This window comes from Pleurodeles waltl, chromosome 7 (assembly GCF_031143425.1).
Source record: "Pleurodeles waltl isolate 20211129_DDA chromosome 7, aPleWal1.hap1.20221129, whole genome shotgun sequence".
In the NCBI taxonomy this organism is placed as follows: Eukaryota; Metazoa; Chordata; class Amphibia; order Caudata; family Salamandridae; genus Pleurodeles; species Pleurodeles waltl.
The window spans coordinates 407,187,512-407,211,609 of NC_090446.1; the positions used below are offsets into that span (position 1 = coordinate 407,187,512).

A 24,098-nucleotide genomic window follows, 5' to 3' on the forward strand; every position below is an offset into this window, starting at 1 on the left:
TGGAAAGATCGAGCGCTCACATGCATTGCACTTGGCCAAAGGAAAAAAGTTGTCCCTTTACTGTTACTATAATAGGACAAGTAGAAGGTAAGTAATACAGCACTGCTCCGTGTGAGTAAACAATTGACCAAAAGGTGGGGCAAAGAGCAAATATTAATCACGCAAGCAAGAAATTTTAAAGGACAGCGAAGCAAATGAAAAGCCTTGTGGTGGCTTTAAACCCACAGAGATGTATACTAAAGTATACATAAGGTTGCATGCTTACGCTCAACCTAAAAGTGGCTCAAAGAGTTAAATCCTCTTGCCATTTTCACTGTCTCTTGATATACATGTGAAATGTTCTGGCTTAATCATATACCTAAACCTGAATAAACACATTGCTAAATTCACCAAATCAGCCATCAGTTAACTCTAAACAGGAAACTAAAGCCTGTGATCCCCCACTTAGAAGTTTTGAAACCCAGTACAACCTTTCATTTTCACTCACCTGAATGAAGGTAGTACAGTGCAGGCCTCCCCAAATCCTCTACTGCTCCTCTCAAAGGTGTACCATTTTCTGCCTCCAGGCTTGTTACAGGCACTAAAAAAGCAGACCATTTTCTTAAAACAAATGCACTGACTGCCCCTTAAAGTAAGTATCGACATGAAGATTGTAATTATTTCACACAAAATAATACACAGTGGTCTTTCCACCATTTAGAAAGAAAAACTGAAACTCACAGACGGTGGAATACAATAAGCAGAAACAAGCTGATACTTGAAATCCCTGCAGCCAAAAAAGCAATATATCTAAACAAATCTTCTCATTTCTTGCCCCAAACATTTGAAGCTCTATTCCTGAACCCATCAGAAGTAACCCAGAAATGCTGGCCTTCCATAAAGATCTAAGAACTTACGTTTTTTTATCTCTACTTAACTATCTAAAGACTAACATACACCTCTTTTCTGCATCTGTGTTACTTTCCATCATGTTCTTTTCCAAAATGTCCAATGCTTCTGTTCGCAACCCAAATACATTTTCATTGATGAACAACTAGAAGGACATAGGTCCAGGATGAGAGGCACTTAAGATGTTAGTTGATTCCATGGAAACACACACAGTGCCAACTACCAAAAGTTCATGTAAAAATGTCTCTGAAAAGAGGGATCCACAGAAATGTGCCAGAGCCTTGTTCTCTGAATCACCAAGACATGACCAACATTACAAGATAATTATTGGTCTCAAATAAGTCCTATATTGGAACAATGAGGTCAAATGGATAGCTAAAATAAGTGTTTGCTGTGCCTTTCCCCATGCATAAGACCGAAGCAAGAGGGAGAAAACTTTCTAAAGAAATGGCCATGCCAGGGACAAGGAGGATGTGCTACAGCAGCAGGAATAGAAGTCTCAACTAGAGAAATGTTGTACAGCTCTTGTGTGAAAAATATGAATACACACATCAAACATGCTGTCTTCCATAAAAAGTTTAAATCCAACGAGGTGAGAGGATGGGGACATAGTGTGCAAGGAATGTTCTGGTCCGAGCCATCCTGAGTGGCAGAAAGCCTAAGGTGTTAGACTACACATAGTCCAATCATTCAGTGCTAACGCAGCCAGTGATTCCAACCAACTGCTATCACAGCCCCTGTCTGCAGTGGAAAAATACAGCACACCTACTACCGCACTTTTCTTTCTGCTTACAATAACAAAGTAAGAAGGCTATAAAAATTAATAATGAAATGTTTGTTTCAATCCACTGTTTTCCCTGATTTTGTCTACATGTACTTTCAAACTAGTCAACGATATTGGAAAATGTATTTGCAGTTGCCATTATTTTCCTGGGTTTTTTAATGTCACTGTATACTCTCTTCCAGTTTCTCATTGACTCTGATTGATGCCCTTGATACCCTGCTGGTGAGTATCATTTCCTGCTACTCTGCTTTAGAATTCTGGTTGTTTATGTAGATTTTACCAGCATCTTGTGATATAATATTGCACTTGTTGATTGTCATGAGCAAATCTCCGAAAAAGAGCTTGTGGAACGTCAAATAGCTTTTTCTAGTTATCCCTGAAGACAGCCTACCAATAAACGGATGATTACATTACCATTCGGTGCTGTCTCTAATGTAAAACCAACCATTTATTACAGTTTGTGCCTGCCAGTATACATTTTTTGCAGAACAATAATAGAAATATGGGAAAACACAAATGAATAGATTTATGGGCAGTTCAGACCCTTGAACAACATGTAGGAACATGGAAAATAAGGAATAGACAGAGTTCACCTGTCTCACAAAAAGTTAAGCATGTTCTGGTTAATAACCACTTAAAACGTCTGACCACTGGGTATTGCTTAATAATTACTCCCAGGAGGTAAGTGTGCTGCCAAATCCTTTAAGTAGCCATTGAAGTGTTTTGAAAAGAGATTATATGTCTCCATATTTCTTCTTCTCAAACACACCTGGCAGCAGAATAAATAAATATTTTCTTGACTTTATTAAAGTTTAGATTTTATTAAGTAGATGGAACTGAGTATCATTTAACCCTGTAAGAATATTGGGGGATACTTGGAGACTCTTATTAATGGGTTGTATGAGGCCCGGGAAAATTGTGTAACATGTCCACAAGTAGGAGTCACTTAGAGGAGGTTATGAGCAACGGTTGTGCACCTCAGTCCGTGTCTTGGGACCTCATTTAGAGTTTAGCAGATGGTTTTAGTACTGCTGTTATGGAGGAGTGCTTTATTCCCATCATAGTGAGGGTACTCTGCCTGCCAAATTTAGCGCTGTCCCCCAGTCCAATGACAAGAAGCCAAACACCCAGAACACTTTTTCCACCTGCATGACTGAAGTCACCAGATGGATGAAAACCAACTGCCTCAATCTCCGTGCAGACAAGACGTAAGTAGTAATCTTCAGCAAAGATACCTCACTCTGGGACTCCACCTGGTGAACTGCCAAACTTGAACCAGTAATCGACAACCAACTCGCCATGACCCGCCAAGTGAACACAGTTGCTGCCTCCTGCTGCCAGACACTAAAGATGCTCAAGAAAATCGTCAAAGGGGTCCCCACCAACACTCAGTTTCATCACCCAAACCTTCATCACCTACTAGCTGGAGTAAGCAATGCACTCTATACTGGAATCAACACCTAACTGACCAGAAGACTCCAGGCCACAAAAAACTAAGCGCGCAGACTCTCCCTCAACTTCCCACCACGCACCTCAAAGAGCTCGGCTGGCTCCCCATCCACAAACAATCATTCTTCAAACTCCTCTTTCACACATACAAAGCCTTACACAACATTAGTTACATGTACCCCAACAACTGCATACATTTCCACAAACCTATTGAACACTTTCCCTCAGTCAGATTACTACTCGCACGCACACCCAACATACACTTATCTAGATCTGGTGGTCGTGCCTTCTCCTTTCTCGCTGGTACGGCCTACCACTGTAGATCAGAGCCTTCTCCTCAGTTCTTTAATTCTTCATTTAGCCCTGACCATGGCTCAACCATACAGCTCGTGCATCAGCACAGGATAGCCTCACAGGATGAGTTGTGTGCTTTACAAATACACAAAACATAACACGAGGTACAGAAACAGTAAGAGTTGATTCTAGTACAATATTCTCATAAGCTACCACTATATGTGCACCTGCGGCCACTGTACCTCAGCATGGAGAGCCCTGCAGCGACAGCATTAGTAATAAAGCAGTAATAGGGCCCTTGGTTTCTTGACCACCCTCATTTTGACCTAGAACACCTAAAGCAAATCTTTCTCTCTCAGTAGCAATCCAGTGGCACAAAACCATACTCTGCTCCCTTGGTTCAGGGGTCTCTTAAGAGTATTGCTATGGCTTGACAATGACTTCAATGGTGGACACAGGTTAAGCAGAATTGTCACTTATCTTTACAAGCTGTGTGCCCCTTTTTCAGTGGTTAAATACATGGAATCAACCTTGCAGCTGATAGCCGTAAAAAGATAGAAAATAACTCTACTCCCTTTTTGGAGACAAGACCACATGGATTGCTCCTCAGAAAAAGACAAAATGAAAACATAATGGCCATCTGGGTGTACTGTAATGGAGAAGAAAGAGGAGCACAGATTTATAGTATTGAACCACACCGATGTCATTGGGATACATGACTGAATGGTTCACAGTTTAGTACAACATGAAACCCTGGCAGTACAACAGCATATCTAGCACATAAATCGTGCACAAAATACTAAATGTATTTACTGGTTTTTTTTTTCCATCTACAAAGTAGGAGTATCATGCATGCTTACAAACATCAAAAAAATACCTTATTTCAGCAATGACTGGGCAAATCCCCACCTTTGTCTAAGCATGCAGTGGGTAGTGCAGGATATGGGGAAGCTTTCCCATAGTGTTTACCTGATCTTAATAAATTTAGCAGGTAAAAAAAACACAACCTGTATCATTAGCATATTCAGGCCATAGAGTGGAAAGAACGTGATCAAGCACATCAGAAATTGTGGTGACGGTTTCACAGTAACATCAGTTTCACACAAACCATTATTTTGACACAGAGCGTCCAAAACAGTGTTTTTGTTTTCTGCTGATACATTCAAATAGACACCATCACTGGTATAGTACATTTCAGTTTACTCCGAGGACCCTCTCTCAAAAGTTTCAGTTGAGGTGGGGTTTAAGAGAAAAGCATGCTAGGACCTCAAGTGATAGACACAGGATCAAGACTGTAGTGAGGGATATGTGCTAAAAATATCAACTGTATCAATCATTTCACTAGATAGGAGGAGTGAGCAGAACTCAAAGGTTTCAGGGGAGACCTAGTAGCACAGCTATCAATAAGGCATGTGGGGGGCTTCCTATTATTAACACATGGCTGTTTCTCATCTACACTGATAATAGCATTCACAGAGCAGCTGGTTCCACTCTGGCTGTTCTAGAAGTAGGGTGATCAGTTTTGTGAAATCCAAGTGAATAGAGGTTGTTCAGACCGACCGTGAAAACTCCATGGCAAATTGCTTTTCCATTGCCCCAACTGCCTGTAATTGAATTATGAGGAACCACCAGCCTGAGCAAAACCTCCCCTTCCTTGTCCCTGGCTCCATCTGTGCCTCTCCTCCTTGCCTACCATGGTCATTCTGCCTTGTTTTTCCCTCCCTGGTACCTCCCTCTGACCGTTTATTGGAATGCTTGCATTTGCATAGTCATTAGCTTAAATTTAGAAGATTCTTTCTTGTACAGCAACACATTGATTTGCAACAGACACCAACTCAGAAAGCCCTTTAGTTTGCCACCCTATTGAAATTTATACAGAGTTGCGCCTGTACTTTGACAATTTGTACTGAGACTACTGCCTAAACGTGGAAGGGATTGAAGAGTAGTTGCATATCCATACATGTTTTAGGTTGTGAGTACGTACAAACTCGCATGGTATTCTAATCTTGGAACTCCGCCACCTTTCAACCCTTATATGTAAATTGCAGTATTACAACACTGCCACAGTTTGTAACTTTACTGCATGGCACTAAAAGGAACACATGGATTTTTTTTACCAGGACAAATAGATTTCTGGAGCATCCCATTCCTAGGACAAGTAGATATTTAACAAAATTCCACACCCCTGTCTTGATCCAATCAGTTTTCTTAGAACATACATTACTAAGGGCACTAAGCAGTGCATCTCTAACAGCAACTGGATGTCGGTTGTGACTAGGTCTTGGCATAATAATGCATAACAATTGATTAACAAAAGCCTATTTGGATTTGTAGAATTCAAATATAGGTTGTACTTTTTCACTGAACATTTGCGGGTTACTTAGGCTACTGGGGATTTGTCACAATGTTTACTATTGTTTGTGATCAGTCACATAGACTGTGAATAGGCTTCCTACCCCACAGATTAGATATTCGGAGGGGTGCAAGGGGACTGAACATGGGCATATCATTAGTCTCATCATTGTCTTCCACCACTGTTTGAGGGAAGCTGCCATTGTAGGTGGGGTGCTCTTTCGATCTCTCTTGCTGATCACCCTGGGGTCCTTCTTAGACTCTGTTAGGCTGCAAGCCCAACTGCTGCTGATTCTTGGCTTCAGGAAGGTGGAGTACTGAGTGAGTCCATATCTTTGGTGGCAAGTGGGGTGTCAGTTTCTCATCATTACGTTGTGACAGTCACGACAATGTCACTTGTCAGCCTCTGTGGAAGCTTGTCCTCGATTAGCCTAAACTCCTTTTGCTGCCCCATTAACTAATGACCGCAATCCCCTGCATTACCTGTTGGTGCACTCCTAGCATCTCCTGCTGGCATGGGGAAATTGAAAACATTTAGCAAATTCTTCTACTGTTAATGAGTTCTCATTAGTGATTTGGGAAAACATTTAAGGAGGAGGCAGTGTATAGGTGCACAAGCACGTATCCTCAATTTGGTACCTCAGTTTCTCATGGCTGTCTTGCAGTCCCAGCACCTGAGATTCCTTCTTGAACTTTGGCTTCCTCTTACAGATTTTTTTGAAAAAAGCTGTCCTGAACTGGATTTATACTTAGGATTTTTCAGATGTTTGTTTAGGTTGATGAAATGCTCAATCTCAAAGGCACCTTCTTCTGGAAAATACTATTTATCCTTGCAGCTAACGCACTTAACTCCGTGGTCAATTAACTTGCAAGTGCTTTTTCCATACTGGTGCCACATCACATGGGTAGGAGTCCCCTTTGCTGGGTGTTTCTCTATCTTAGATTTATCAGCCCCCGTTCCTCACTTCACTGTTGTTCACTGAAAGGTGCAAGGCTAGGTGTCCACCAGCCTAGTGACGCAGCTCATCCCCTGGTGATGCTGGTGTAAACCATAAGAGTGGGTCTAACGTTTGTTCTAATGGAGCACTACTGGCTTTTTTGTGTAAACCCACGGTCACAGCCTTTTTGGATTTGCAGAGGTTTTAGGGTGGCTACATCAGTGCTTCCATTTAATACACAAACTCATCTGCTGGAATCTGTGCTAATGGTTCTAGGCACTCCTTGAACTTCTCTTCTCTGACCATTCTAGAGCCTGTTGCTCTATGACCTGGATATATATAATCTCAATCTCTATCTATCTATCTATCTATCTATCTATCTATCTATCTATCTATCTATCTATCTATCTATCTATCTATCTATCTATCTATCTATCTATATATAATCACACACACACACTACCATCCTTGTGAGGACTATATGTGGATACCTGCCAAAATATACAACAGAAACATGTTAAGAAAAAAATCATGTTATAGGATCCTGCTTCAAATTTGCAAATATATTGTTTAAGTGCGCACACAGAACCATCCTTGTGGGGACTTGAACATGTGCTACCATCCTTGTAAGGACCTAGTCCATAATACTATTTTTGATTGTACACAGTCAAAGGCACGTGGCTAAATGTTTATTTTATCAACCATATACACAAACAGCATTATAATCTATTCATATATGAATTGTTACAAATATACTAGGGGGTACACAAAAGACAGATTGTGTTAAGTTGTGAGAAGATCTCGTATCATAATTTCAGAAAGGCATTTACAACTGTATTTAGCATATTTATTAATGTTCAAAACCTTTAGAGATAAGGGAACTAATACAAAGAAATGAACACATGGAACCAAGGAACATGGTCAAGTGGAACCCAGAACTTGATTAGCTGCTTACATGTTTTCCAAAATACCTATTGGACCTCACCCCTCTAGGATTGCATGTAATATAAAAGTCTGCATAGGGGGTAGTATTGAATGATGCCAATAGAGGTGGTATGTCATCACTGCACTGGGGTTGTGTGTGGGAATATCAATAGAGGAGTTATGTAAAGACAGTAGCCCTAGAATCTGTATAGAGTTGGGGTCATCAGCTGTGATGAAAGTTCCCATAAAGGTAGAATGTGCAGTTAAGTTTATTGAAGTCACCACAGAACGAGCATATGATTACAGGAGTCCTCACAGAGATTGTATGTAAATGTAATCATGTTCAGGTTCCCACATAGATTGAGATTATTGCGATATTCAAATCTCCATAGTCAGTGCATGACGATGATTGTGTTCAATTCCCCACCGAAATAGTGTGTAAAGGCAAAGCGGAAAACCCCATACAGAGAATGTAAAGCTAATGATGTTTACGTCCAAACAGAGCTTGTGTGTAACTATGGGAATGGTTAAGTATCCACAGACGTGGTATGCGATTATATTTATTTTCAAGTCCACACAGATGTTGTGTGTAATTATTGAAATGCTCAAGTCCCCACAGAGATGATGTTATTATAGTGATGTTCAGGTCCCCACAAAGGTAGAATGTTATAGCAATGTTCAAGTCCCCACATTAATGGTGTGTTATTATAGCGACCTTCAAGTCTCCACATAGTGTGTTATTATAGCGATCTTCAAGTCCCCACAAAGATAATATGCTATTATAGTGATGCTCATGTCTCCACAATATTTTTTTATTTTTTATAGTGATGTTCGAGTCCCCACAGAGACACTGAGCGACAATGATTGTTTTCAAGTCTCCAGTGAAATAGTGTGTAAAGACAAAGCTTGAACTCCCCTACTGAGTGTGAAGCTAATGTTCATGTCCATACAGAGGTTGTGTGTAATTCCAGAAATGCTCAAATTACCACAGAGATGGAATGTTATTGTAATAATGTTCAAGTCCCCACAAATATAGTGTGTTATTATAGTGATGTTCAAGTCCCCACAGAGATAGTGTATGAAGATGATTGTGTTTAAGTCTCCACTCCGAGGGTAGATTTGTCCTGCTGAAAGTCAGACTGGATGTTTCCCCACTTATCATAGGCAGCATTTACACCCCTAACTGTGACCAGACTCCTTTCCTGCAGCACCTGTCTACTTCAATAGAAAAAAAAGCACAGTTCCCCCGGGTCACAGAAGGCAATTTCAGCAGCATCTTAGACCCACGGTTAGACAGTTCACACCCTCCTCTCCCTGAAACCTCCAGTATTGCCAGCACTCAGGACCTGCCCTCCTGACTCACCAATTGGTCTCTCCAGGATGCGTGGCACTTTAACATTTAGGGGTCAAACTCCACTTCTTCTCCCCAATACAGCACTTTTAAGTTTGCCTGGACAGGATGGTGTGTTCTATTGCCATCTGCCCATTGGTTTTCTCTTCTGATTACCAGGGTTGTATGGTTTCGGACCACAATCCCGTACTGCTTTGCTTAGCCTGAGGAAGAGCACCCTCCCCTATTCCGAAGGCTAATACAACCTTCGATGCTGGAGGACAGAGCCTTTGGATGAACTGTTAGACCTGTAAGCTGGTCTTACCCTAAACATTTTGCCTGTTTGCCTCACATTTTTGTTGTATGTTTTTTGTTGGCCTTAGGACTCTGAGCACCATACTTCGGCTGCCCAGTGCTAAAGTGCACGTGCCTCTCCCACCAATTATGGTAAAATTATGTATCCACAATTGGCATATTTAACTTACTTGTAAGCCCCTTGTTAAGTGGTATGCCACATAGCCATTGCCTGTAAACTAAATGCTACTAGTGGGCCTGCAGCACTGATTGTGCCCACCCACACATGTAGCCTTTCAAACCTATTTCAGGCCTGCCATTGCAGAGCCTGTGTGTGCCACCTAGACTTGGCATTTAAAACCTCTTGCTAAGCCTTAAACTCCTCTTTTGGTTTACATATGTCATCCCTGAGGTAGGCCCTAGGCAGCACCTAGGGCAGGATGCTGTGTAAGTAAAATGCATGACATATATATTTAAGTTTTACATGCCCTGGTAGTGAAAAACTCAGTCATTTTTCACTATTGTGAGGCCTGCTCCTCTAATAGGCCAGCATTGGGAATTCCTTAATATACTTTTAAGCTGTACTTCCTGACCAGAAAGGAGTAGCTACATCATGTTTCATATCATTGGAATATTAATGATAAATCCTCTTTACTGGTAAAGTCAAATTTAACATTGCTATTTTAGAAATGTCACTTTTAGAAAGTGGGCATTTCTCTGCTGTTACTGCCCTGTGTGCCTTGCAGGCTGTCACCAATACACATCTAAAGAGGGTGACAGCTATACTTTGTGCATTCCCTCCAGCCAGCCACAAACTCAGGAAGATTTGGTTTGTCTGAGCACTCATCTGCATTTTGATGAGCCTTCCTTGGTAGAAAGGGTGGAGGGGAGCTGACACTTAGGGCCTCATTGCGAGGCTGGCGGTCTTAAGACCGCCAGCCTCGTGATGGCACGCGGCCTGCCGCAGACAGGGCGTCTGACCGCCCCATTATGACTCTGGCGGAGCTTCCACGGTGCAACTGCTGACACCGCCAGGCTGCAGCCAGCCTGTAGGCTAGTGGTCCCGGCAATTGTAATCCGCCTGGGCCGCAGTGCATGCAGCGCTGCCCTGGCGATTACGAGTCTCCCATCCGCCAGCCTTTCCATGGCTGTTAACACTGCCATATAAAGGCTGGCGGAATGGGGGGGGGTGGGGGGGGGGCTGAGGGCCCTTGCACTGCCTATGCACTTGCCATGGTTAGTGCAGGGGCCCCCATCCACAGCCCAATTGCACATTTTTATGGCCTGAATTACGGGCAGTGAAAAGCGCGATGGGTGCTGTTGCACCCGACGCACCACAACATTGCCACCGGCTCAATTATAAGCCGGCGTCAATGTTGTAGTGAGGTTCCTGCTGGGCCAGCATATCAAAAAGCATAGATCCTGTGCTTAAATCATAAAACTTGTGTTTTTATCGTAAGCACTTTAAATAGAACATTTGATTATGTGATTTTTTATTTCACCCATATTAAAATGCGGTGCTAAAGATCAAGAGATGTGGGATCAAAAGGAAAGCTATTGATTGTTTTGGTCTAGTGTAATCAGGCACATCTTAACCGGTGTCCCTAAAACATGGTACAGGGGATGTGGCCAAGATGGCAGCGTGAGCGGAGAGGTATTCGCGAGCTCCGCCGCCTGGGCCTTTTCAGCAGCGTAGTGACCCCGGGCCACCACCAAGGGCGCCCCTGAGAAGTGGGGAGCGCCAGGAAGGCGCAGGTGCCCGAAGGAGAGACCGAGTGGGCGCTCGAAGTCTCGGGAGGGTCGCCGGGCAGGAGCCTCTCGGGCCCGGGCCGCGCTCGCAGTTGGCGGGCGCAGAGGCCGGCGGTGCGGGCTGCGCGGAGCAGCCTAGAGGACGGCGGCGTATCGAGGAGCCCGCTGGGGCTCGGCAAGGCACGACGCCGAACCAGTGACAACGGCGGCTGTCGGCAGCGGCGGTACGGGCCGAGGGGGCCGTGATCCTGGGGAGTGACCTGTGGCTTTGACCTACTGGGGCCGGCGGAGGCCGTCTGACGACCAGGGGGCAGCAGAGGGGCCCCCGGCGAAGTGTGGAGGCGGCAGTAGGGTTAGCCTGGTTCCACCCCCTCCACCCACCCCACCCCACCCCCACGGGCCCGTGGTAAGAGGATCCCGCGGTGCATGGGGATGAGCGTGGGCCCTCGGATTGGTGGAACATCCGGCCCGCAGTGAGACTGGCCGGAACGGGCCTAGGCGCATACTGCTCGACGGAGCTGTGTCTTGGTAGAGCCATATAATATATAGTGCCCACCACTTCGGCCCTGGTGGAGGGGAGAAAGGGAACAGACTATCTCACCTGCCCGGAGCGTATGCTGACGGCGAGAAAAGGCTGCCCCAGTGAGAGGTGCTGATCTTGCGAGACCTTGATTGAGGAACAGCGGGTGGACAGTTCCTGGTGCCGGGCTCGTCCCTGAATCGGCGGATGAGCTGAATTCTGATGGCGTCCTGTATGCCTAAAACGGATCAGTCCGTGAGGAAGATGTTGACAAAATCTCACCCAGCTCAGAGCAGGTCGGCTGAGGGGCCTGCTTTGACGAAGGGGCCTGAAGACTGGGGTGAGGCGGAGGACGATGGTGGGGCCCCGGTTACGAAGGGCTTTCTCACCTCCTTGTTTCCCTCGCTTCGGAGGGACCTGCAGGAGTCTCGGAGAGAGATCTCCCAGGAGATGAGGGAGCTACGGGCGGACATTACTTCGCTGGGAGAAAGGGTGGCGAATGTCGGACAGGGAGATCTCCCGGGGGGGGAGAAGTTTGAACAACTGCAACAGGAGGTCATACGTCTTAGGGAGCAACAGGAACTCCTGCAGATCGCGGCAGAGGACTTAGAAAACCGATCTAGGTGGCATACCATACGCATCAGGGGAGCGCCGACCAGGGCGGAAGGGGAGGATATTAGAGGGTTTGTTACAACACTGTTTCATTCCATTCTGGGCCCAGAAGATACGCGAGAGATCGCCCTGGATCGGGTTCACAGAGTGGGCCGGCCTGGAGGAACCAGAGATCGCCTTCCTGCCATCCTAGCGTGTGTGCATAACTACATGACGAAAGAAAGCATTCTGCAGAGAACGCAAAATCTCTCAGGTCCAGTTCAGAGGGCACACGCTTCAGCTATTTCAGGACCTCTCTCTGAGGACTTTGGAGAGGCGAAGGGAATTTAAGCCCGTTACGGAGCACCTACGGGCGAATTCTACGACTTATTCCTGGGGCCACCCCTTCCACCTTGTGTTTTGCTGGTAGGACCAGCTGTGTCAGGGGAAATCACTGCAGGAGGTGCGCAGGATCCTACATATGGAGGAGACAGAGCATGGTGTTGGCCTGCGCGAGGAGGCGGCTGCCGAGGGCTGCCCACGTTGGCGACGAAAGGAGAGGAAGAGGAAGCAACCGAGGCCATCCTTGACTGAACAAGCACTGGAGAGACAATCTGTACTGAGCAGTCTAGCTGCCGGAACCAGTGCCTAAGCACAGGGCATCAGAGTACCGCTACAATGGTCTGGGGTAGTTTCAGAATAAGTTGTGAGACTGCTTGAGATGGGCCTGGGTGGTGGGTTCGCTGGCTACCAAGTGACGACCTTGTGAGGTGTTGCCGACCCCTGTCAGGACACCGACCTTTTGGAATGTATGAAGGAGGACTTGTGTGTTTTATAAACCTGTTGTTCGCTGTGGTTTTGTGTTGTTGTGCTTCCCCCGAAATTTCCATGTGCTCTGATATTGATCACTGTCACTGTGTGCTGGCCGCCCCCGGGTCGTCCTTGTCTCCTGCACCTGGGTGGGGTCCCCGCCTAGATTGCGCAACCTGCTTAGTTCTGCATGTCCCTTAAATGTCTAAGCCTAAATGTCCGGGGGCTCAGTAGTCCAGTTAAGAGGTTGGCGATCCTTTCTGCCCTCGAGAGGTCTGGGAGACATATCTGCCTTTTGCAGGAGACGCACTTATTGCTAAAGGATACATACCGTATGCACTCAAAGTGGTTTTCCCTGCAGTTTTGGTCCTCTGCTCCCACGATGCATGCTGGGGTGGCGATACTAATATCGAGGGCCTTTCCTGGTGAACAAGTCGCCAAGATACATGAGATCAAGGGTAGGTTCTTGGCCATTAGGGTGCGTGTTGGGGCATTCCTCTTTACTATTGCCACATTATATGCTCCTAACGTGCAGCAAGAAATCTTCATGAGGCAGGCCATTTCCCCAATGCTCACTACACCGGACAGGGCCATTTTGGTAGGTGGGGACTTCAATCTGGTCATGGACAATGAGCTGGATCATTCTGTGCATCGATATGAGCACACGGGGGCATTGACTTTGGGGGGGGGCGTCAGTGGTTGGCTGATTGTGACCTGGAGAACATCTGGAGGAGGGTCATCCAACGCTCTGGGATTACACATTCTATTTGGCCTCCTCTAAGACGTATACCCATATAGACGTCTTCTTGGCTTCCTCGGAGTTCACTTCCCGAATCAGGGAGACTGCCATTGAGCCTCGGGCTCTGACAGATCATGCCCCCATTACGTTGGTGGCCTGTCTTGGTGTGGGACGAGTGGGGACTCCGAGCTGGCGATTTAGGGATACTATACTGCAGAGCCGGGTGGCGGAGGAAACGTTGCGACCTGCGATCATGGACTACCTTAGACACAATGATGATGGGAGAACTAGTTTGGAGGTACTGTGGGAGGCACTGAAAGCAGTAGTCCTTGGAGAGGTGATATCGCTTTCGGCCAAAGAAAATAAAACTAGGAGAGCAGAGGGCGGTGTTAGAGCAAAAATTAGTGGCGCTAGAACGCTCCCATAAACATACCGGAGTGTGGAGGGAGTTGGAGAAGGCGCGTCAGCAGCTGAAACGGCTGGATTGGGACAGGGCACAGTATGCAGTAGTTCGACTTAAACACAAATATATAGGGAGCAACCGATGTGGGAAACTCCTTGCTCACCAGCTGAGGGCGCAGCGCTCAGCTATGGCTATAAAGATGGTGCGCACCCCTTTTAAGGGGGAGGTACGAATGGACGATCCAATGGCTGCGGTGTTTGCTGACTATTATAGAGAGCTGTATGCTGCGGATACGGGGAATGAAGGGGACCCTGCCGCCTTTCTCGTGGACTGTCGTATTGTTCCGCTCTGTGAGCGAGATGCGTCCTCCCTGGATCAGCCCATTAGATTGGAGGAGGTTATTTCAGCGATTTCACATCTAAAGGTTCGGAAGTCGCCTGGCCCGGATGGCTTCACCGTGCTTTTTAACAAAACCTTTTGCCCGGAGTTGGCTCTGCTCCTGCTGTGGCTTTTTAACTCCTTCTTGGTGTCCGGGACTCTCACGCCCAGCATGTTGGAGGCCACCATTACGGTCATTCACAAGTCGGGTAAGGACCCAGAAGAATGTGGTTCAAATCGGCCTATTTCGCTTCTGAATATAAACGCCAAGTTGTTTACCGGCATCTTGGCGCAGTGCCTTAATCCCTACATGCCTGGACTTATAGACCCGGATCAGGCGGGCTTTATACCCCACCGACAGTGGGGGGACAATACGAAACTGCTCTTACATTTAAGTGATAAAACTAGCAGATCTCGTAGAGAGGCGCTCCTCCTCTCCATTGACGCAGAGAAGGCGTTTGATAGTGTCCACTGGCCTTATCTTTTTCAGGTACTAGAGCGCTTTGGGCTGGGTCCAGTGTTTAGGGCCTGGATTCAGTGCATCTATTGTGCACCTAAGGATGTTGTCCGAGTCAATGGGACTCTGTCATTGCCGTTTCCGATCGGTCGGGGGACTCGACAGGGGTGTCCGCTCTCCCCTCTGTTTGCGCTTTATATGAAGCCTCTCGCTCAGCGCCTGTGCGATAGCCCTCATGTCTCTGGTATCAAATTTGGGGGATACCATCATCTCATTAGTTTGTATGCGGATGAGGTGATTCTCACCTTGGTGGAGCCCATGGTCTCGTTGCCGGCCCTCGTGGAAGCCCTTAGCACGTTTAGCAGGGTCTCTGGGTTTAAGGTGAATATGCAGAAGTCACAAGTGCTAAGCTTGTCAACCCTCCTGGAACATGAGGAGAATCTGAGGGCTCACTATCCCTTTATTTGGTCAGCATCGCAAGTACCTTACTTTGGTATTGAATTGGCAACCTCGGTTGCGAGGACGTCTAGCCTGAACTATTCCTCACTAACCCGGGAGAGTTTACGGGACCTAGGGAAATGGGGGAAACAGAAGCTCTCCTGGCTTGGCATGGTCTCCGTGGTGAAGGTGACAGTATTGCCATGCATACTTTGTTTCAAGCACTCCCTCCCACCCCACACGATAGCTACTCTCCAGTCAGTGATCCTGAAATCTATATGGGATGGGAAACCGGTGCAGATTCTGCGGAGCGCCCTGTACCGTCCCAGAGGGGAGGGGGGACTGGCGGTCCCCTGTCTGCTGAGGTATTTCCAGGCCGCTCAGCTGCGCTTTCTGCTGGAGTGGAGCAGGCTTCGGAGCAGGCACAGGGCTCTGAGGCTTTATTCTTCCTCGATCATGGGCGGGATACTTCGGGTATGGGATGTGGTGGTCGAAGAGGCTTGGCCTGATGACATTCCCGTCTCCTATGTCACCGATTTGTGCGAATCCCGACTTTGCGCCAGGTCTGCAGGTGGAGAATTTTCGCCGTTGGTATGACGGGCGCGCAAAAGGATGGGGAGCTTATTGGATGCGGACGAAGTAATCTCTTTTGACCAGATGAGAGAGACGTAAGGGCTGACGGAAGCAGATAGGCTGATGTATTATCAGGTACGGCACTGGGCCCTTTTGCTGGCGAATAGGCCCTTGATAGACAGACCGCTTACTCGGTTTGAGAAATGGCTACTGATAAAGAAAGATGATAAGCGTGTGATATCGGAATTGTATAGACTTCTGCAGGGGGTGGAGCGGCTGCCTAATTCCAAGGGGCAGAGGAGATGGGAGATGGAGGTGGGGAGGGAGTTGACAGAGGAAGAATGGGACAGTATACATTATAGAACGCATCACATGGCATACAATACTGCAGGGACAGAGACGGCATATAAGTTGGCTTCCTATTTGTACTATGCAAGGGTGAATGCATGGGACCCCTCTAAGTCGGGTCTTGGCTGGAGGGGGTGTGGCAACACAAGTACACTTGTACACCTACTTTGGCATTGCCCCAAGTTACAGAGATTTTGGAAGGGTATTCTGGATGATGTCATATGTTATATTGGGCTTACCCAACCCTCTCCCTTTCCCTCTTCGCTCGCTGAGAGGGTGGCAGATGGCCCTGGCCCTTAATGCTGCACTCCAGACGATCCTAGCCCTCTGGGGCTTGGACAGGCTGCCGATGTATACTTCTTGGCTGCAGAACCTGTGGTTCATCCTGGCAATGGAGAAACTAACACTGGCTTCCAGGCAGAGGGTGGGAGACATTTGTACACTACGGAGACCGTACCTCCAGATTTTGTCCACGGAATTTAATGAGCTGACTTGCCCGGCATATTTAAAGGTCCTGGGGTTGATCTGAGACATTGGATGGTGTGGTTTGGCCAGTGGAGCATAGAGCGGGTCGGGGACAGAAGTTTGAAAGGAGGCTGGGGCGGCAGGGGAGGGGACACAGGTTGGTACTGGGGGTGCTGGCACGCGGAAGCACGGTTATGCATTTGTGTTGTCTGTTCTTGTTTTTAGCTCTGCTGTGAACCGGACTGCCATACCATATATGCCGCGACTATAGTCCCTAGGGGAGGGCAGATGGGTGGAGGGAGTATGTCTTCCTATGTCAATGACGCTGCTCTGCTGGGCCGCCCTCAAACATGTGTGGCAAGGGACGCTGTGATATGTTGATAGTCGAATGAGTTGGATGTTGATACAGAGCTCTGTAATTGCTTTTTGTATGTTAAATACCAATAAACAGATTTGATCCATAAAGTATGGTACAGCAGTGGCATGGGCAGAAATAGTGTAAGCCTCCTTAACACAAAGAACACATTCTATACAAGTAGCAAATGCAACACGTGGAACTGCAGAAGACACAATATCCTTCCACTCTGTCTTCTTGGATCGGATCATGGCAGTTTACACACAGAATTCATTAACAGGCAGTCGTCCCTTCAGCTTTTTTTTTTTTTTATTTGGATTTAACATGTAACCGTGCTGGCCTCTGAAGTGTTTTCAGCTGAGCAATTACTAAAGATAAAAATGGGGTCTCTAGGGGCCCTCACTCTAGTCTGGGTAAGGAACACACAGACAGACAGACAGACAGACACAGAGACAGACACACACACTTTTAGAAAATAGCCAGTATTTATCCAAGTTGAACAAGACCAAAATGACAAAAATCCAACATACACAAGAAAAGATATCAATTTGTAAATTTAAAGAGACAATCCATAGGAATCAATGGATGTGTTGTTTTAGCACAAAGTACCTTGTATGCGTCAAAAATAAAGCAGCAGGAGAGGTGATGCATCAGAAAAGCAAGTTATGCGTTGATTCCTTACTTGCAAGTGAGGCTGTGTGCCAATATTTTCCCTACGGGGCAGGCGATGTGTTGATTCTTCTACCACAGGAAAACCTGGTGTTGATATCCAGCCACGCAACCTCGGTTCCTTGCACTGTTGTAGGAGATTTGATGTGCAGGGACGATGCTTGGAAAATCTAGATGCACAGCAACAATGGATCCGCACTGAAGCAGGCGATGCATCGATCTCGCCAGCCCTGCATCAGTTTTTCTGCCTCAGTGCAGGACCTGCATCGATTTTTCAGCCGTAACAGCCATGGTGCGTGGATTTTCCTTTAAGTCACCAGCTTCCACTTTAAAGGTCCCAGGGACTGGATTTGGCACCACTTGGCAAGTGAGGACTCTCAGTAGAAGAGCTCTAGGCACTGGCGATGAAGTCTCTGATGTCCCTGAGACGTCACAACAGGAGGACTTCACAAGCTCAGTTCAAGGCCTGGGAGAACCTTGGAAAGCAGGATGTAGAAAGCAAAGTCCGGTCCTTTCGCTCCCAGGGCAGAAGTAGCAGAAGCAGGCCAGCACAGAGAGCAGCAGACAGAGTGTTAGGTCCTCCTCAAGCATCCAGCTCTTCTATCTGGCAGAATGTCCTCAGTCCAGAAGTGTTATGAACTTGTGGTTTCAGCAGTCCAATACTTATACTCATTTCTGCCTTTGAAGTAAGCAAACTTCAAAGGAAAGTCTTTGTAGTGCACAAGACCCTGCCTCTCGCTGTCATGGCCCCAGACACACTCCTGGGGGTTGGAGACTGCTGCATGTAGGGACAGGCACAGCCCTATTGAGGTGCAAGTGTCAGCTCTTCCCTCCACTCTAGCCCAGCAAGACCCATCAGGATGTAGGACACACCTCAGCTCTGTTTGTGTGCCTGTCTAGAGTGAATTCACCAACACCCCAACTGACAGTCTGACCCAGACTTGTATTCAGAAGCCAGGCAAAGGCCCAGAATGGTTAAGCAAGAAAATGCCTAGTTTCTAAAAGTGGCATTTTCAAACTTACAATCTAAAAACCAATGCAGGACTTTACCATGCATGTTGTTTTAAAAAAAAAAAAAAAATTGTGACCGGCCCACATATAGTGCCACTTAACTATGTCAAATTATGGTACAATTGCACATAACTGTGTCAAATTATGGTACAATTACAAAAAACTATGCACAATTGCATGAATTGCAAATCCGTCATTTCACACTATATTTTATATTTTAGCACAAAATGCATACTTGCATCAATTTTTGGCACAATGACATATTAAATAAACACACTGTGAGCAGCAGTCATTTGCGTTATGATGTTCCTGTGCATTTGTGGAGTGAATTACATCATTTGTGGTAATGGGCACATACAGTGGCATTCTGGCTTAAGTTTGGGAATTTCAGGTCATGAGTGTAACACAAAATTTCCAAAATTAAATAAATTAAGACAGCATAATTTAAATTTCACCTAGGCCTAGTTATGAAGAGGTTAATTTTCTTGAAATGTTATTTATACCTGGATCATTGGGTTATGCAGGACTTCTTTGGAAGTTCTGCTATGCATAAAATTACAAAAATACTTGAATCACATCAGCTGATTGAGCCCTTTCTCCTGGCAGCCAATGAGAGCCAGCTACACCCTGGACCATATTGTAGGACCACACACTTATTGGCCAGATGTAAAATCACAGAAAAACTTTGCTGCTGCCATTATGGGACTTAGGAACTCAGTACCTAAGTCTTGAAAATATCAAAATACCAAATAAAGGGGCATTGTAGGGACATCCTGGTCACCAGGCTTCCTACACAAATATCACAGCAGTGACGAGATCAGACAAGATTTCATTGGTGGCCATTGCATGCAGGATTACTAGCAATGATCACTGTACATCTGGCAAGATCATTAGCAACATTGTTAAAAAAAATTTTTTATCAATTTTGAATGCCTTTAGATGTCATAGCTATCATATACACAATGCCTCAGGACCTAAGAAAGAACATCTGTAATAAGACTTAGTGGAGCATGAATTACCATTTTAATATCTGTTTTAAATATATTTTTTAAAGCATTTTAATTTTAAATACATCCTTTTCAATTTTGGAACCATAGCTAATTTAACCAAACAATTTTGTTTTATTTACAAGAGTCAGATATACATAGGGGAGCTGCTCACAGAATGCTGGAGAGCTGCCAGTAACTATTGAGCTACTCAGAGAACCATAAACAAAAACACGGAACAACTATGGCATGGGCAGCAACAGTGTAAGTCTCGTTAGCACAAGGAGCAGGTAGAATACAAGTAGCAAGTACAGCATGTGGGACAACGGAAGACACAAATATCTCTGTACCACCTGCCTCCACTGATTAAAATAATAATTTTCTTTGGGCCCAAGGTACCGCTGTGATCTAGTGATACCAAATGAGGGCCTCCTGTAAGGGAGTCTGTTCAAGTGTCTACCACGTGATACCACTTAACTGTGCAAGCTTCCTTGGAAGTACCACAGTACCTGAAAAAAATTAAAAAGTACAGAATGATGGAGTTGGCCAAACATGGGGTTGTTTGTAGGGTCCTGTGGTCATCCCCCACTGCAAACGGAGAAAGTTCAAGTACAACAGGGGTTGGCTGCATGTGAAGGGTTGACTGGTGGTCCAATTTAGAATGTAATTAAAACCCAAAATTCTATGACAATACTAAAAGTTTAAGTGACGTTTTGGCTAGATTAGGTTCCAGCACCTTAACATTTGTTTAATAAAATAGAAATTCACTAGAAAAACAAGAGTTGATGTTACCTTACTGTTAGGTGTTGGAATGTGACATGAGCTAATATAAAAAAAAACAGAAACCACTGAAATACACGATTTACAGTTAAGTCCATTATCTACATCTTGAACCCTTATCATGCACTGCTTACGACCTCACATATTAAATAACTTATGACCTGTTAAATGATATAATTGCTGATGTGCATGATGGGATCGCAAGTTAGGGCTAGCTGACTATGCTATAATTGGTCCACTGTATAGCTGTAGTTAGATCAAAGTTAATGATGTCATTCAATTCTCATGAGTGATATGTGAGGTCAAAATCAGTGTACAACAGGAAAGAGTTCACTAAACTGTAACTGGTAATTTGTACATTTTTTTCCATTTCCAAACATTAATTCTTATCTCATTTCAATACTACTTGCTATAATGTCCATGTAAACGTTGTTTTATTATTGAATTTCCATTTTTTAATTTTTTGTTGTAAGCTAAGATCTTAATACCACATCCATATATATAAAGCCTAACAACGTGTAGAGAAACAGAAAAGAGATCATTTGTTGTACAACAGATAACAGAATTTATTGTTTCCATATAACACAACACAGCAGCAGTAAAGGCAACTCATACAAGAAGTATACAATTTTTCATGCACTGTAATGGTACAGAATGAATAGGAATGATGGTATCTCCCATCACATGATGTTAGTGTGCATAGTTTACCCAGTGACAGTAGAGGCCCATTTCTGCTATCAAAAATATGCACTATCTCCCTTCTCCACCTCCCCCTTATCTTTTTACCCCTGCCATACTGTTGTCTGAGGTATTCTATATTGAGTAAAATCTTCCAGAGTCACTTTTTGTGTGTTCAGATTTCCCCCAGGGGACCTCGCTGTGTGAGGATGTAAAGGGAAGTTCACTCCCAGAGCCCTCCCTGAATAGAAGGAGGCTATTAGGTGTTCTGGGTCTGTATCCAGGGCCATAAGACTGTCCACCAGGTGTTCCCATGCTCTTGCTCTATGTATTGTTCCTCTTCCTGTTTTCAGTTCACTGAGTAGGGCAGCACTCAAGGCCTGCCCATTTAACTAGTTCCTACTGCCATTTATGCAGCCTCAGTCCCCAGGTAGTTTCCCACTGCATGGTTAGTTCTTGTTTGGCTAAAATCAGTGCCAGGTCAGTAAATCTGGTAGTGGTTTTGCATTTAGCAGAGCGTGGGAGTCCTCCCAGGAGACAAGCAAGTGGGGCACAATTGATCGCACAGTGAGTAATGTTTTTGGCACAGTGCATTACTGCTTCCCAAAACCCTGTCAAAGATCGGCAGGCCATAAAATGTGGAATATTTGGACACCAGGTTCCCCCACATCTAGGACAGGTGGCAGTTGCTGTTGAGTAGTCTGATCTTACCAGGTATGAGGTAAGCCCTGTGTAGGAAATAAAAATGAATCATCGAGATATGGTGGAAATTTTTTCCAGGATCTTACCCCAATCTCTATGATTAATGTGTGTTGCAAAGTCTGTTTCCCACCTGCCCTTCAGTTCTTTTAAAACAGTAAGAATGTTGGTGCATATGGCTCGATATAGGCACCAACCACACTAATGCGACACGTTGCAGTAAAGAACAGTTGACAGCATTGGTGTACTGCGGGTTCCAATTCTCCATTTCCCCAATGCTAAGTCTCCAAGTGGTAGCAATGCTCCATCTGGGTAAAGGTCTCCTTCATGGGTTATCCATAGGCAGTCCACCCTGCTATTCCCCCCCCCCCGCTCCCTCATGAGCCATCAGTTTCAGCCACCGTAGTTGCAGGCTTAGCAAGCAAGGTGTACAGGTGCGGGTTCGCTGTGAGCAGCGTCACCATCATTGCTGTACCACCACGTGGGAGGCGCCGCTGGGGAACCAAGAGGACTGAGGAGATGCCCAACAGATCAGGAAGCTAGGTGATCGTTCCCCTCTCTGGGTGCATTGCAACTGTGCTGGTAATTAGTATGTCTCTAGGTCTGGTGCTGCCATTTCTCCCCTTGTCACATGGTGCTGCACAATGCCACTCTGTGACTACGAATTCCCAGATCAGCTCCAATGAGTTCAAGTCCTGGAACAGACGGCATGGAACCAGCAGGGGCAATGTGGAGAAAAAGTAATCTCTCGAGTGCCACCATCATGGCCACTGCTATCTTACCTGCGATGGATAATGACAATGATTTTCAGAAATTTACACTGGATTGGAGCGCTCCAACAGCCACTCCGATATTACCATCTAACAGGTCTTGGTGATCATGGTATACTTTAGCTCCTACGTATTTTAGACTGGCAGGGTTCCTGGTGAGGTCACTCAGGATCCGGGGTCGCATCTCTACAGAGTGGAAATAAATGGAACTTCTTCCTATTAATGTGCAGGCCCGACACTGTACCAAAGCACCCCAGTAGATCTATTGCCCTAGGGGAGTGTAGCTCTACGTCTCGGAGGAACGGCAATGTGTCATGTGCATACAATGCTTCATACTGGTAGTGTCCTAACTTCTAACCCATGATAAAATCCACCTGTGCACACGCTGCAAGCCAGTGGCTTCACCTCTTTGATGAACAATATTGGGAAGAGGAGACACTCATGTCTGGTTCCACGACCTACAGTGTATGAGTCAGATATGGTTCTAGCAGTGTGGACTCATGCTGTGGGACCTGACTGTGCCGTGACCCGATAGAGGAAATCCCAACTCAGGCCGTCAAAGGCCTTCTGTATGTCTGTTGCCATAACAGCTGTTGTTCCCTTGTTCACGGAGTCATCATTCATAATCGAGAGGACCCTGCGAATATTGAGCGCAGTGTTATGCCCTGGTATAAAACCTGTTTGATCGGTGTGAATCGGGGTTGACATACAGGGTAAAGATGAGTTGCCAATATTGGACTAAGAATCTTATAGTACACGTTTATCGTGGACAAGAGGCAGTAGGCCCGGACATCTGTGGGAAGGAAACTTAGTTTCAGGAATGGAATAATCAGGGCTTCACAGGTGGAGATTGAGAGGTGGGCTATGTCATGAGCTGCAGTGTAAAAACCAACCAGCTTTGGCGTTCGATTGTCCCAATAGGAAGCAAAAAACTCAACTGGCAGACCATATGCACCGGACACTTTACCCAGCACCATATATTTAATATCAGCTCTAACCTCTTGGATCATGATGGTGCTCCCCAGCTCATCAGCATCGTCTTGTGCAAGCACCGCAACAACATATTTGAAGTCCTCAAATATGTGGTGTTGCACCGCGGTTGATGGGGCATGAAGGGTTGTGTAACAGTCCCAGAACCTAGCATTCATGGCAGTCAGGTCATAGATGGGCTTGCCGGTAGTGGATTCCACCTCCAAGATTAAGGAACCCCCGAGTGTTGAGATTAGGGTGTCTGTTTTATATCCCTAACATGGGCCTGGGCAAAGTATTCATGGTAATCAAAGCAGTAAAGTTTCTTAACTCTGGCTGCTAGCAATTTCTTTGCTTCTAATAGTGGGTTCTTGAGTGCTGGATTTCCAGGTCTCCATTTTTCGAAGTCTCTCAGGACTTTTCCTTGCTTCTCGACTTCACCCATTAGTGTGTGTCA

At 45.7% G+C, this 24,098-nt stretch overlaps 1 protein-coding gene across 2 annotated transcripts in view; it reads left to right on the top strand.

Annotated features, from left to right (window-relative positions):
- The window catches only part of EDEM2 (ER degradation enhancing alpha-mannosidase like protein 2), a 551,481-nt gene that overhangs the window by 155,787 nt on the left and 371,596 nt on the right, over nt 1-24,098 (top strand). For both annotated transcript variants that reach the window (XM_069243891.1, XM_069243892.1), the window contains exon 3: nt 1,855-1,894. In XM_069243891.1, coding sequence (XP_069099992.1) covers nt 1,855-1,894 — 40 coding nt within the window. The remainder of the gene's footprint in view (nt 1-1,854; nt 1,895-24,098) is intronic.